Source organism: Anolis carolinensis, chromosome 2 (assembly GCF_035594765.1).
Source record: "Anolis carolinensis isolate JA03-04 chromosome 2, rAnoCar3.1.pri, whole genome shotgun sequence".
NCBI lineage: Eukaryota > Metazoa > Chordata > Lepidosauria > Squamata > Dactyloidae > Anolis > Anolis carolinensis.
This window is the reverse complement of record NC_085842.1, coordinates 236,854,813-236,870,587: the sequence shown is the minus strand read 5'-3', so window position 1 is coordinate 236,870,587 and position 15,775 is coordinate 236,854,813. Positions and strand designations below refer to the sequence as shown.

Here is a 15,775-nt window from a genome sequence, read left to right as displayed (position 1 = left end):
ATGCCTATAATATGGTAGCCATTCTTTATGAGACATTGGCTAAAGTGCTTGAAAAATCATTAAACTGAAACCATTTACAACGTACTAATCTCATGTAGAGGAGTCAGCTGTGGCACTGGCACAATGAAGCTGACATTCATATGCTATTCCTCGTGTGAAATTGAAGCCCTTTGTTCCTTAATAATGTTTCCCTGTTCTATGGGGATGCATCTTTACTTCATCCCACCCATTCCCCATGATGCCCACATCTCCTTGTGCCCTTCCTTTGTGTAAAGAAGAATAAAAAACCCCTTTTCTTTGGGGTTCTCTGTTTTACACTGCAATTACTTTCCTCTGACCTTTTTAAAACTTGTAAAATCACAAGGAGATCAGCATGAAAAGAATCATGTGCTGCCGAAGTACTTATCCGGGGGGAATGCATTGAAGTAGAAAGGGATTAGGAGGAGAGAGAAAGAGAGAGGGTCACGCCAAACCAAATTGTTGGCCAGGCCCAGATTACAAAGCAGACAGAAATCCAAAACAAACTAGCACTGTTTGATTCAGTGTTGGAGCTACTTAAAAAAAAACGGGTATGAAAATATCAGTCCGACAAGAAGCACTCAGGAACGCTTCAATGCACTAAAAGGTACAATATGGAAATCTTTCTTTAAAGTATGTATTAGAAATGTTTAGTTTCAATAGAAATTGTGAATCATAAACTGTGTGCACATGCTGTGAAGGATTTAGATATTTTTCTGTGTGGAGATTAATGGTAATTTTGGAATAAATATACTAAAAGGAGGATATGTCACGATATGCCGGCCAGGATCACTGAATTAATTCAGGTTAATGGAACATTTTGTTGGTCATGAAAAACTATATAGATGTAGTTGTGATAGTTTTTATTGTGAAAATAGCAGGACTGCTGATGAAAATACCTGGACTGAGAATTACTGAGATCTCTGATTCACTGTCTTTTCAGAGTAAAGTGCTTTCATTATGCAATTTAATTTAATGATTCTGTTGTACCTTCAGTCAGTGTGTTTGTATTTTCCATTTGGCTCAGGTCCTATATACTAGTTTGCATGTCCACTGAGACTGGATTTGTTGTTGTGGATTCAGTGTTGCTGACACTCTGATCGTTGCAGTTGCTGCTGATTATGCTGATAAAGGTGGAACTTCCCTTACCCAAATTTTCAAAATATGAAATACTTCAAAATCCAAATTGTTCACATGGCTAGCTGATTTACTCACACTTTTTCTTTCTAATGGTTCACTGTATGCAAATTTTATTTCATGAACAAATTGTTATAAATATTGAGTATAAATTTACCTTCAGACTATGTGTGTGATATGTATATGAAACATAAATGCATTTCATGTTTAGACTGGGGTCATGTCTCCAAAATAGTTTATTATGCATGCATATGCAAAGACCGATATTCTAAATCAGTCTTTGCATATGCATGCATAATAAAAAATATTGAAAAAGATCTGAAAACACATCTGGTCTCGAGCATTTTGGATAAGAGCTACATAACTTGCATTTTTACTACTAGTGCAGGGAAATGGTACTTGTGTCAGTTTTCTATCTTATGTGACAAAATATCTTGCCTGGCTTTGAATGCTACACATCTTGACTTGGTTCGGTGTATATATAGGGAGGGCAATTTTCAAGATAGCTAATTATTTATATGCAAGTATTCCAATATCCAAAAAAAAAATCTGAAATACAGAACACTCTAGTCCCAAGTATTTTGGATAAAGGACCAACTTGTAACTTGTAAACAACAATTCGAACTATAATTGCATTAAATGGATTTTAAAAATCTGAAACAAATAAAAATCAGTGAAGAAAATGTTTTGGGTGGATATTTTGTGGCATTATAATGTGCTTCTCTTTTCTTCTTCCATTTTAGAATTTGCATCCTCTACAAAGAAAACAAGAGCATTCTCTGGATACTGATTCAAAAGAAGGGACACAAGATTAGAATTCTCATTTTTGCTGAATCCAGAGTGTTATTATGCACCTATCCATATTACTACTCCTCACCTTTTTTCAAGAAATTCATGCTCAGTTCCCCCGGCAGTGTGCTACAGTTGCGGCTCTGACAAGCGGTGAATGTTGCCCAGATCTGTCTCCCGTGGTGATACCCGGTTCAGACCGTTGTGGATCATCTATTGGAAGGGGTCAATGTGTCCAAGTGATGGCAGACAGTCGGCCCCATGGACCACAGTACATGCATGATGGTCAAGATGACCGAGAGCAGTGGCCTCTGCGCTTTTTCAATCGAACCTGTCAATGCAACAGAAATTTTTCAGGATATAATTGTGGGTCCTGCCGTCCTGGTTGGAGTGGACCTGCATGTGATCAGCAGACTCAGACAGGTAAGTTAAATTATCATATCCACAGTTATTCAGTTTTACTCGCAAACAAGAGGTAAATCAATGCCTTAGGATAGTCAAATAAATTGTAGCAAAGAAATGTATGATGACACAACGTATATTATAGAAATCTTTCATATTTTTAAAATATATTATTTGTAAGAGACTAACATACATTTCCAAGATTTTTTGTCATATCTCATTAAGTTAGTGTAACACACCTATACCCTGCAGCCCATACACTAACATGTTGCGACACAAAGTTTTGAAAGCTTTGGACTAAGCCAATCAACACAATACATTTGAGATGGGTAGATCTGCAGCTATATGTTTTCACAGCATTCTTAGTTGCTTCATCAGAAAGAAAAACATAATATTTGGGATAAATCTATACAGTAATTTAACATGCCTGCACTTTATGCTGTAAAAATATGAATGTTTTATTACAGAATCACCAGACTTTGTGCAATATTCAATGACACACATCCAAAAGTTTGAGATTCAAACTTTCAATTGATTTGAGTACCTCCTGAACAAGCACTTCATATTTTTGTAATTTGTTTACTCTTAAATGCATGTTTATGAACTGCTTTTGACCAGACACGATATTCACATTTAGGCAGATGTCCACATTTTCAGTCAAATTTGGGGCTGAGTGGCAAACGCCAGCTCTTGTTCAAAAACGTGTGATTTGGAATCCACTTTGCAGGAAGTTTTACACTATTTTTAAAGGACTGTCTGTTTAGCCAACGTGGCATGATGGTGTTGGACTACAACTGTGGAGAACAGAGTTCAAATTCTTGCTCAGCATGGAAACCTTGTTAATTAATACAGTTTGATACTCCTTTAACTGACATGCCTCAATGCTATGGAAATGTGGGAGTTATTTACAAGATCTTTAGCCTTCTTTTCCAAAGAGCGTTCGTTTGACCAGGGCCAAACCACAATTTTAATGATTCTATAACATTGAGCCACAGCAGTTAAACTGCATTAATTACACAGTGTAAATACATTTTCAGTGTTGTATGGGCAGGATTGAAATGTCAGGCTTTTCAGATTTGAAGGGATGAGATAATCATACACATATTAGCTAACCATCAATAGAAAGAACACAATGATTGATATTACTACTTATATTACTATAGACTGCAGATATATAAGATATTCAGTCCATATGAATTTTTATTTAAACATATCTTCCTACTTTCACCCTATATGTGGAATCCAGTATACAGACAGCCCCCAAGTTACAAACAAGATAGGTTTTGTAGGTTTCTTCTTAAGTTGAATGTGTAAGTAAGTTGGAACAGGTACATTTTTGAAGTGTGGCTCCAGCCCCATCCATATCTATCTACCTACCTACCTACCTATATATCTTTCTATCTATCATCTATCTATGCATGCATGCATTCATGCTTTGGATAGCATAAGGAAGAGTCAACACCACTGTAGTGTTTGTTTTGCTGTCTGTGCCCCTGTTCAGAATATTTCATCCACTTTCTGTCCCTGTGATAATTGGATTTTGAAAAATGTGGCTTGTTGTGGAAACAAGTAAAAATTCAGCAGAGACATATTTTCCCCATGAGAACTCTTTCAGAAGTGAATTTTGCTTCTAAGAGTAGATTTCTCTCACTGCCTGTTGTCTCACCCTATTTCTTAATGAGGAGTCGGATGTAAGTTAGATGTTTGTAACTCAGGGACTGCCTGTATAAAGCTTTTCCTATACATAATAGTCTTATTCAGAGAGAGAGAGAGAGAGAGAGTTTCAAAAAATATATCACATAAAAATCTGAACTTTTCAGAATTTTTCAATTTAATTCACAACTCAAAACTCTACAAAAGTATGTAAATGAAAGAATATACACATGAAATGCCTGTGCTAGATATTGGTGGAAAATAGCTTGCAAAAATAATGCTAAGAAATATGTGTGTAACATATGTTTATTGAAAGAAGAAAGCAAAAGACTGTGAACAACCAAACAAAATTATTCATTAATTTACATGCACTAAATAATTTTTGACATGAAAAAAGTTCTTTCTGTCTGTGTAAAAAAATTCTGTAAAAAGATGGTGAACTAATTTTTAAATACTTAATATATCCTAGAAAGACTTTAAGGAGCCAGTCAGATTTACTAGTCTCTTTTAGAATGAACTATAAATGAATTCATAGAATTCCAATTCTCAGGTAAAATGTTAGTTTCATTTCCCAGTGCAAACTAATTACTAAAGGAATTTTTTGTCTTTACAATATAAGGCCAAATAACATATTTTATAACTGAATAAAACATGATATTCATGACAATCTATCATTCTGTGGGAAGAGGGTTCTAATTCAATTCTGCAGTGCCTGGATTTTACTGACTCAGATGTTCTTTTTATAATAGGGAATGAATAAATGTGCATTGTCTATTTCTACTTCATTTTATTCCTTAGTATTATTTGTTTAATCTTTAGTCAGACGAAACATTCTGGATCTGAGTAACGAGGAAAGGAATCAATTCCTAAGAGTCCTTCATCAAGCCAAAAACACAGTGCATCCCAACATTGTGATTGCTATCCGGAGGCGGGAAGAGATACTGGGTCCTGATGGCAACACACCACAATTCGAAAATGTGACAATTTATAATTACTTTGTGTGGTCCCATTACTACTCTGTCAGAAAGACATTCCTTGGCCCAGGGCTGCCCAGTTTTGGGGGAATAGATTTCTCCCATGAAGGGCCAGCATTTCTCACCTGGCATAGATACCACCTCCTACAGCTGGAAAAAGATATCCAGGTAATCTCCTTATTCCATACCTAAAACCATCAAATACATTTGACATGTGGTGCTGGAGAAAAGTTCTATCAATATTGTGAACTGATATAAAGTTAAATTAATAGATTCAAGAGCAGATCAAGGCTGAACTCTCCCAAGAAGACAGGAGAACTGAGACTATCATATTTTGGACATGTGACTCACTGGAAAAGATGATAATGCTCTGCAAAGTTGAAGATGGGGAGAAAGAGGAAGATAGCGCTATGGATAGACTGACTCAGCCAGTGAAGTCATTACATGGAGTTTGCGAGATCAGTTGTAGTTGACTCAGGCCCCTTCCACACAGCAGTATAAAATCTACATTGAATTGGATTATGTGGCAGTGTGGTCTCAGATAACCCAGTTCAAAGCAAATCTTGTAGATTATCTTGATATTCTGGGTTATATGACTGTGTGGAAGGCCCTCATTCATAGGGTCACCATTAGACTTGTGCACTGATCAGTTTTAGACATTTTCCCTCGGCTTCTTCAGCTTCTCCAGATGGCCGTAATAGCAAGGGCTCAGCCACCATATTATTTTTTTCAGAAATGGCCCATGTGGCTGCCAGGTGTGGCTTCTTCCATTCTATTTGGAAAGCACATGCTTCCTTAACCCCATTCCTCAAACCCAGACTCCAAAGGAAGGAAGGAAGGAAGGAAGGAAGGAAGGAAGAAAGAAAGAAAGGAAGGAAGGAAGGAAGGAAGGAAGGAAGGGGGCCCAGGAAGGGTGATTCCTTAACCACGTTCCTCAAACCCAGGCTCCCTTGAAAGAAAGAAAGGAAAGGATCCCAGGAACAGAAAGGGGAGCTTTATAAGTTCCCCATTGCTGCCAATTGACTGGATATTCCTGAATCTTTCTAGCCAAAAACAGATTTTTCTAGTAGCCGATATTCAGGAGGCTCCCAAAAATGGATCTGGGTACCCAACAAAATTCCGATACCAAAAACAAATCACCCTCCAGTTGAATGGCACAAGCCTAGTCACCATAGGTTGGAGTTGTAGGCTTGGTTTTAATGTTATTTAATATTATTGAACAAAGCAAGGAGCTTGTCCTTCATTTCTTCCAGACCCCCTTTTAGCCCATTGTTCCCTCCATTCACCAATATGAATTAACAAATATCATTTTATTCATTATTAACTCAGTACACAATTTTCAGATGAAAATTTGCTTAAACATCTTTTAAGAAATGTGAAGGGTTTCACTCTACATAACGCTGAGAGATACAACTACCGGAATGTCTAGATGAAAATACAGAATGGGTAGGAGCAGGGTGGATATTTAGGTGGAAGGATCCTTGGGCATGGATTTTGGATTACAATGTTATAGCAGTTTGATGACACTTTAATGGCATTATAGTAGAGTCTCACTTATCCAACATAAACTGGCGGGCAGAATGTTGGATAAGTGAAACTGTTGGATAACAGGGTGGGTGCTCGCCCACCCTCCCTCCCTTGCTCATTCACCAGGCCGGGTCCGGCAGCAGCGACTGCAGCACCAGGACCTGGTCTGGTGAGTGAGCGAGTGAGTGGGGGAGGGCCTTTTCCACCCTCCTTCACTCGCCTGCCCTCCATCCCTTGCTCACTCATCCGGCCATGCCCCAGCACCACCTGGACCCAGCCTGACGAGGGAGGGAGGGAGGGAGGGAGGGAGGGCCTTTGCCACCTTCCTTCATTTGCCCATCCTCCATCCCCCGCTCACTTGCCTGGCCTGTTGAGTGGGTGAGTGAGCGAGTTAGGAAGGGAGGGTGGCCCCAGGCATCAGGGCGTTGGATAATATGGTGTGTCAGATTAGCAGAAGTTGGATAAGCGGGGCTCTACTATACTATCATTTCATGGAATCCTGGGATTTATAAGTGTGGTAATGTACTTAAAATTTTTTTGCTTGAAACTACATTCTTCAACAAACAACAAATCCCAGGATTTTGTAGAATGGTGCCATAAGAGTTGAAAAAACATCAAACTGCTATAGCCCTCTAATACTCTTAATCTTTACATGGGAAGATGTTGAAAGTATTTCTGGTAACATGATGGTAAAGGTTTGGTATCCCTTATCCATAATTCTGAAATCATAAATACTCCCAAAATATTTCTGAGTGGCTGATACAAAGTGGCCTTTGCTTTGTGTGTGTTCAATGTACACAAACTTTGTTTCATGCACAAAATTATTTGAAATATTGTGTATACAATTACCATCAGCCTATATTTGTAAGGTATGTATGAACATCTCCAAGAAATGTCATTATGTATATGCAAGTATTCCCAAAAAAGTTTTGCTGGTTGGCGGGGGGGGGGGGGGGGAGAGGAGAGAATCCAAAATACGAAACCCTTATGGTTCCAAGCATTTTGGATAAGGAATACTCAACCTACAATGCCTTAACAAGCTTAGAATTTCAGCTTCAGCACAATGCAATTCAGCATTAATTTTTGTTCTGTTTTCCAGGATATGATCCGGGATCCTTCTTTTGCACTTCCCTACTGGAACTTTGCAACAGGTAGAAACACTTGTGACATCTGTACAGATGAACTCATGGGAGCTAGAAGCAACTTTGATACCAATCTTCTAAGCCAAAACTCTGTCTTCTCTCAGTGGCGTGTTTTGTGTGAAAATGTTGATGACTATGACACCTTGGGAACCATATGCAACAGTAAGTCTTAATTATTGGAGTGTTATGAAGGTCCCAGTCTCCTGCAAAATTAATATTTTAAAAGAGTCCAATACCTCTTACAGGTGCCACTTGGCTTTAATACAAAACCTACTACTTCATGTTGCCAGAGAATAAATGACATATTTTTCTTAACCCATAATAATACAACTTACTTTTTCCAGTAAACAAGTCACATATTAGGTGGACTGTCCCAGGTTTTAATGCAGGGGGAAATTTAGTTTTCTCACCAATGTACCTGCAGCAAGAAAAAATAGGATTTTGGCAAACAGGTCTTGCTTTATGCCTTTAAGAGCCAGACATATAAAGTGACTTGAGAATCCCACACCATCATTCTGAATATTCAAGCAAAACCTGAAAGTGCTTTGAGAAAACGTGGAACTCTTTCAGCCTGGGAATGAACTCCAAAATGGCAAAAGTCATTGTGGTACAGTCTAGCATTGATCAGAGCTAAGGGAACAGAATGAGAAGAACAATGTGGACAAAACTAAAGACAAGTGGGCAGAACCAAATATAATTCTTACTAGGCTTGATATTTTCCCACTAAACGTACATAAACCCAGTAGCCTTTAATGGCAACATTAACATAAATAATATCAGAAACCAGACATAAGTATATGGTGATAAGTCATTAAAACTGCAACATGGGATTGGGCAGCTTGAAAGTCTACAACAGAGGTGAGGAAGTCCATGGCACTCCAGAATCCATGGATTAAAAATTCCTTTATTTACAGTGGTATAGTAAAATGAAGTCCTTTATATAAAATGGCAAAATAAAGATTCAAAAAAATATTTTCAGACTGGATTGCTGAACCCATAAATATAAAATTCATTGAAGAAGCTGGAAATATATAGTCGCTTGTCGGGTGGGGCAAGCTTATGCGTATCTATTCAGAAGTATATCCTCCTGAACTCCATGAGACTTTTTTTTTCCAATAGATAGATATAGGATTGCAGTTTAAGACAATTTACCTCACATCTTTTACTTCATGACATAGGCAAAAATTGAACTGGGAGTTTTGCCACCTATACGCCTGTTTTTAAGGCTGTTTTTTAGAACAGTAGGTGTCAGAGTGGGTCAACACAGGATGGTAAATTCAGAGCCAATTCAGAGAAGAAATACTGTAGACTGTCCTCAGAAGTGGCCACATGTATCTTCCTGAACCTGCAGCAAGAGTCCACATGCTTCTGCCAGGCTGAGACTGTACCAGCCCTGCTGGATCATCACCTTACTGTCCATGTTGTCTTCATCATTTCCAGATGGCCACAGAGCTCTTCATGAGCTCCTGGGCATCATGGTACCCCATGCTGACATCAGCAGTAGTGCTAGCTCAACCAGGGAGTAAGAAGTGTCAAAACCTTGACCCCCAAAATACAAACAAAGCATACATAAACAGTCCAAGGTCGAGCCAATAAGTCACCAGGGATGTCAAACAACCACAGGAATACAAGAGAGAGAAATTCAATGTCCGTTTCAGGATCAAAAGCCAGTGATCAGAAATGTCCAGGATACAAGTTGGAGACAAAGTTCAAAGTCAACATCCAAGGATAGTCCAGGTTTCAGGAGCATGAGAAATCAAGAATCCAGGGTCTTGGCTTTAGCCAATGTTGTAGCCAGCAACCAAGTAACAATCTTCAGTGCTTTAAATTCTAAATTCATAGGTGTCACTTGTTGTTGGCTCTCTTTTCAGCTAGCCTCAATGACCTTCTCAGCTGAGACCATTCCTTTCCTAATTCACAAAAGCAGGAACAGTTAATTCCTCGTCAGCCTGCTCAGAAGAAGTTGCTTGCATTTGGTCAGCAGACTGAGTAGTTACTCTTTACATAGATATTGTTTCTGGGCATGGCTGAGGGAGCTACTGCTCACTGCTGGGCTCCAGCTCCAGTGCTGAGCCTTCTACCATCATTCACTCATCCATGATTTCCATCCTGTTCATGACATGAGAGAGCTGATCTTCCCACCTTGTTCCTCTGCTGATGCCAGCACATGGCACCTGTGGCAGCTAGGAGCTCACATGGAGCTATCTGAAAGGAGTGACAGCAGCAACACAGGCATGATCCACCCCATTTCCCTTCACTGATACACACTGGGAAAAGGAGGGGGGATGTCCTATGGGGATAGCAGACCTTATCCAAAGCTGCAAGAATACTCCAGAGTTTCAAGCAAACTCCAGAGCATCCCACAATTTGTTTTTAACATGGGTTTAAATCAGATTAACCTGGTTTACCCCACGATGTTACCAGAATGTCATGGGGACAGACAGGACAAACTCAGAATGAGTCTTAGTTCACAACAGGAGTGCCTATGTAGATAAGCCCCCAGTCTTACAAGCAAGCAATAGCTTTTAGCTTCATAGCTACCTGCCAGTTCACTTTTTTCAAAGCAGGAAAACTATAAATTTCCCATCTGTTATGTTTGTCTGGATATTCTGTAAGGCCATTCAAACATCACTTACAATTAGTGTTGTGCTGAAATTTTGTTTGGCTTTTCACATTCAATTTAACAGGAAAAAAATTGTTTTGAGAGGCAGGCCATTCAAAAGAGAATCGAATTTAGCTGAAATTTTCATGAGTGCAGTTCTTCAACTTACCTTAATTACAACCTGCCCAATTAAAGAGTGGCCATGTGCTGTCTTTCAATGTGCAATCACCTCTTTAGCTTCTCACAGCCTCTTTAGCTTCCCCTTCAGCTTCATTTAAATCCCTGGGGTGGTGATATCATGTGGTGACTGCTCACATGGGACATTTGCAGATCAGAAAGTGGGGGGGCAGCTGTGTAGGCTGCTGAGCAATAAAGAGAGACGTATGTAATGTGCACTGAAAACTACACAACATCTTTCCCATCTCTCAACAATAAAGTCAAACCACCCGAGACTTACTTGCCTTTCGAAAAGCCTGCAAAACCTTGCTCTTCCGACAAGCTTTCAATGGGTGAAAAACTTGGGGCTATGTCTGTTTTTATTGTTGCTTTTATTGTTGTTTTTATTGTTTTTATTGTTATTTTAAAGCCAAGTGTATTGTTTTAATCTATTTTTGTAAACCGCTCCGAGCCAAACTGGGAGTAGCGGTATATAAGTTTAATAAATAAATAAATAAATAAAGTCAGTTCAAAAATGCACACACTCCCAAGAGGTAGATTGTGACCACACACAAAGAGACCTCTTTTATAGAAAAAGAAAAACTGAATAGATTTGGGGGACAGCTTTACATTAGTTGCAATGCTTTCTTAACTTTTGAAAACTCTGTTATTAGATAATAAAGGCCCAAGTCAAGCATTAGACAATACCATGAATAGTTACACTGACAACCATAAAAGAAGAAAATAAACGGTGCAAATCAAAAATTGAATGGAAACTGTGCTTGTAATGTCTGAAGTGCTCTTGAGACATGCATGAGTAATTCAAAGATGTTTGAGCCAAAAACTATGAACATTGATTGTTTCTCCCAAGACTGGCCTAGCACAGTAATCTCCTAAACTCATCTAACATTTCTAATTTTTCCCTTTTTTTTCCTATGCCAGGCTCAGAAGGGGGTCCAATTAGACGAAACCCAGCTGGAAATGTTGCTCGGCCAATGGTGCAGCGCCTTCCTGAGCCACAGGATGTAGCTCTTTGCTTAGAAGTCGGATTGTTTGATACACCGCCATTCTATTCAAATTCAACAGACAGTTTTCGCAATTCGCTGGAAGGCAAGTAACTGTCAGACAAAAGCTGGGGTAGACCCTCATCTACTCATCCAGTTTGCAATGAACTGGAGAAAGGTCACATCCTTTTGCAACACAAAGCCATTTAGAAAATCACTTCCTCCTTCCCTGAAAATACCCATAATTATATGAAGAATGTATCCTCAAAGTCTAGAAACAGATAGAGGGAGAGGACATACCTTCATGTTATTCACTGGGTCTTCCCAAACTGGAATAGATTAGAGTACATAAGTATGGTATTAATCAGGAAAAATGTAAAACATTTGCCATATTATTTTTTCCACATGAATGAAAATAATTTCTTTTCAGTTTTTATAAATAACATGTTCTATGGCTAAATACTAGTGTAATGTAAACAATGCTTTCCATTCTGAAATATTGATCGATCATGCACAGAGACACAACCCTGTTATGTTGTCAAAAGCATTTTTAAAAAATTCTAGTATTCCTGACTTTAATATTTGTTTGTTTAAGTATTTCTGCATCTCTTCCCAGCCTACAAGAATTTTTGAAGTGATGAACAATTTTTTTTAAAAAAAATTGATATTATACACAGTTTAAAAGCATTTAAAAACAAATTAAATGTTATTTAAAACATTCAGAAAAGATGTCTAAAAACAATCCTACAAGTAATTTTGAAATAATTCAATCAGGACTTTCAAATACTGAATGCTTTGTCAGATAAATCCCTGTTACACAGAGCATTAACCTAACTTCAGAAGGCGATCAGACATGCAGCAGGACATCCTCTAAGGATCTCAAATTTCTGGCAGGCCCATATAAGGAGAAAGTTTTTGTTGTGGCTGCATGCCTTCAAGACCCCTTCAATGTAGTACTTTCATTAGCCTGGGGTGTCCAAATGACACATCCAGGCTAATGCATTTTCACCCAGGGTAAACTGTTTAATACTGCTTGTTTTAAACAAAATACAAAACGACTCTTGGAATCTCAACCACTGGAGAGAAAACATTTAAAAATTTTCATCCTCACATTTGTGAATTCAATAAGTAAAGTTTTGTCACTCTACTTTTGCAAATTGCTGGAGGCACTTCATTTTAGAGTTCATCACTCATATAGGATTGTTTCAGCGATATAATATAATTTCATTTTGTTACCCATGCTCAGTCCATTTACAGGCTAAGTATTTTTCATCTCAGGGTGCATGTATACTGTTGAAGTAATGCAACATGACACAATTGCATGCAATGGAATCCTGGGAGTTGTAGTTTGAAGAGGCACCAGCACTGATTCATAATGAAGGCTAAACATCTTACACAACTACCACTCTCATGATTCCATAGCATTGAGCCATGGCACTTAGTGGTGCCAACTAATTTAATTCCACAGTGTTCATGAACCCTCAGTGTTGTGTCATGGCAATTGCGCACTGAATAATAATCATGTACACATGTTTTTAAGATTTTCTATTCACAAACAAGTGAAAAAAGGCTATGATTTGCTTTAAGGCAACATTCACTTTAGGGATAGTCTGGAACCTAACCTGTTGCATTAGTGACGTATGCCTGTATATTGCTCATACAATATAGTAGGAAAATATCACTGAACTATATTATGCTACATTATGGACATTTCTCCCCAGAAGAAACATTTTAGGTCTGCTGACAATTGAGATTCTCACATTCCCTGAATTAGTTTGGTGGTGCTGTTGAATCAGAATGGAGAATTCTTAGGCCCACTGAAGCATAAGGTCCCTTTCCAAAGTCCATCTGTTGGCAGACATTCAGAAAAAGACATGTGGCGAGCAGAAGAAACAGCTGGCCCATTAGGAAGCATAGGAGCATCTTGACATTTGTGTCAGCAGTTAGAAAATGCATGTGGTGGTTTCAATTATGTTCACTGCCCTTTTGCTTCAAAAGGAAAAGCCTTCGCTCAATGCTAAGAAACAGATTTTTCCATTTTACCACCAGGGTGCAACACTTCCCTTTGCTTACACAACAGATGGATGAATGGGCATGTCATGTCTCATTCTCCAAGTCTAACCAAATTATTCAGATTTTGTAATCCTCAAAATGGACAATTCTAGGGAAATAACAGCCATATGTTTAGGAGTCCATAGTGTGGGAGGAGTCATGTAATTTCCTTGAACAACTCAAGAAATTTGCGTGGGATCCTGCCAGATGAAATTGTATCCATCTGGGAATACTGTGTGATTTCCATTTTTAATTTCCAACCTGTGACTCTTCTTCATTCCTTAATGCAGGCTACAGCCAACCTTCTGGAAAGTATGATCCCATAGTACGCAGTCTTCACAACCTGGCCCATCTGTTTTTGAATGGCACGGGAGGGCAAACCCATCTCTCGCCAAATGATCCTATCTTTGTTCTCCTTCATACCTTTACTGATGCACTTTTTGATGAATGGCTGAGGAGGCACAATACCGGTGAGGTCTTCTTGTTTACTTTATTTCTCCACAATGAATCAGAGAAAGCTATTTATCGGTTGTAATGTGTCTACCTAATTCTCATCCAGTACTGTGCATGAGATAAATAGGCCAGGCACCTATGTTGGTCTATACAGAGAAGTGACTCTGATCTTGCTGCAAAGATACAGCTGTCTTAAGATCTAAGTGGCATTCATTTTTGTATTGTTGATGTGCAACAGGGGGTATATCTATGGGGCAGGGCACAATGTGGGTATTTCCCCCAATAAGAATTCTGATTCTCTGCCCCCAATAAAATTGCCATTCACTCCCCAAACTTTTAGGATTTTAATGACTCAAAACTTGAGCAGAATATTTAGAAATAAAATTTAGGCATCCAAAGAAAAGGGGCAGACAAATGAAGCACATGTGAACACAGCAAATAAGACTTCTGGGTGTGAACAATTTTCAGTGTCTTCTTCTCTGCAGTGCCAATAATTTGGGAAATGAAGTATCATTTCATTGTCAGACAGAATTCTGTGCGGAGGGATAATGTTATTTTATTGCTCCCCCTCTAATGTGGAATAAATTATCACATGTGGAGCGGTGGCTTCATTCTTCATTCCATCTTACAAAAATAGTTAGTCTTCCCTCCATCTTAGAATTTCACAAATGTAGGTCAGGCATGGCTATCCATAATTCTACACACAAACACACACAGAAGAATAGAAAAAATGTACTTTCTGCTTCACGGCATACATTTGAAGGTAGTCTTGAAAAGAAAACCCAGCAGTGGTTTTTCTCCCAGGTCAAGCATCAATTCTGTCAGGTTGCAAAGATCTGTTTGTTACTGTCACAAATCCACGTAAGTTCGTGACATGTTCTGCCACCAAATACAAGACAAAAGCAGGTGGTGGAGAAGGATGTAGGCAGTCTCTTTGTAGGTCTGGGCAAAGGCAGAGCAAAATAAAGGTCTGGAAAAAAGCAGAGTAAAAAAGGGCAGGGAAGATGCCATATAGACTCCAGAGCAAGTTTAAACACATTTTTTCTAACTTGCATTTGGAGTGTGCTGAGTATCCTTTGAAGTTTATTAGGGAAGAACCACTTGCTTCTGCAACGATTTATCCTCCAGTACCAACTTAGCTCATGTACAAAAAGTATGTATGAGTGTCAGGGCCGTAGCCAGAAAAAAAATTCGGGAGGGGTTTTGAAAATTTCAGGGGGGGGGGTTTGAACCCCTAGCACACACCCCTCCCCGCTACAAACCTGTCAATATCTGCTTGAGATAGTGCCTGGAGGGACTCTTAATGTTTTGTGTCTTATAGACTTAGCATGGGGATTTGGTTAACCAGTTAAAATTCATGAGTAAACCAGATTTTTTTTATAACCTGAAAAATTTGGGGGGGGGGGGTTGAACCCCTAAAACCACCCCTCGCTACAGGCCTGATGAGTGTCCAGCATGGATGAATTTGAATACGTGTCTGGATTGATATAACTGTTGTACAAGGGAGATAATTATATTTCCATCCTATTTTAAAGTGAACTTTGGAAAATTCTCTGCTGCTGATTTGTCCTCAGACTGGGACATAAATATATTCATTTGTCCATATATTTCTGAATGGTTACTCAAACCGTTTTAAAAACATCCTGCAGTATATACTTTACAGTGTATAGGCAAACTGGCCCCCTGTTTTAATTTTCCCTTTCCAGTTTCAATGCTTAGCAGAAGCTACAGTGCATAGTACTGCCACATGTTAAAGATTATCAAGAAGTTAAAGATTCTCAAGAAGAGACAGCATACTCCATCACAATGCCATACTCTGCATATAGGAATAACAAAAAAACAGAGCCATGTCTTTGTGTTCCTTTG

The 15,775-nt window shown here is 38.7% G+C and overlaps 1 protein-coding gene across 3 annotated transcripts in view; it reads left to right on the top strand.

Moving 5' to 3' along the window:
• The first annotated feature begins 387 nt into the window (after positions 1–387).
• tyrp1 (tyrosinase related protein 1) overlaps positions 388–15,775 on the top strand; it is a 44,331-nt gene continuing 28,943 nt past the window's right edge. The window contains exons 1-6 of one of the 3 annotated variants that reach the window (XM_062971932.1): positions 388–625; positions 1,899–2,367; positions 4,819–5,141; positions 7,600–7,804; positions 11,343–11,510; positions 13,747–13,926. In XM_062971932.1, the coding sequence (XP_062828002.1) occupies positions 2,004–2,367; positions 4,819–5,141; positions 7,600–7,804; positions 11,343–11,510; positions 13,747–13,926 (1,240 nt within the window). In that variant the 5' untranslated portion in view covers positions 388–625; positions 1,899–2,003. Of the gene's footprint in view, positions 652–1,898; positions 2,368–4,818; positions 5,142–7,599; positions 7,805–11,342; positions 11,511–13,746; positions 13,927–15,775 lie in introns of all 3 variants that reach the window. The other 2 variants (XM_008103126.3, XM_062971931.1) reach the window with 2 other exon arrangements.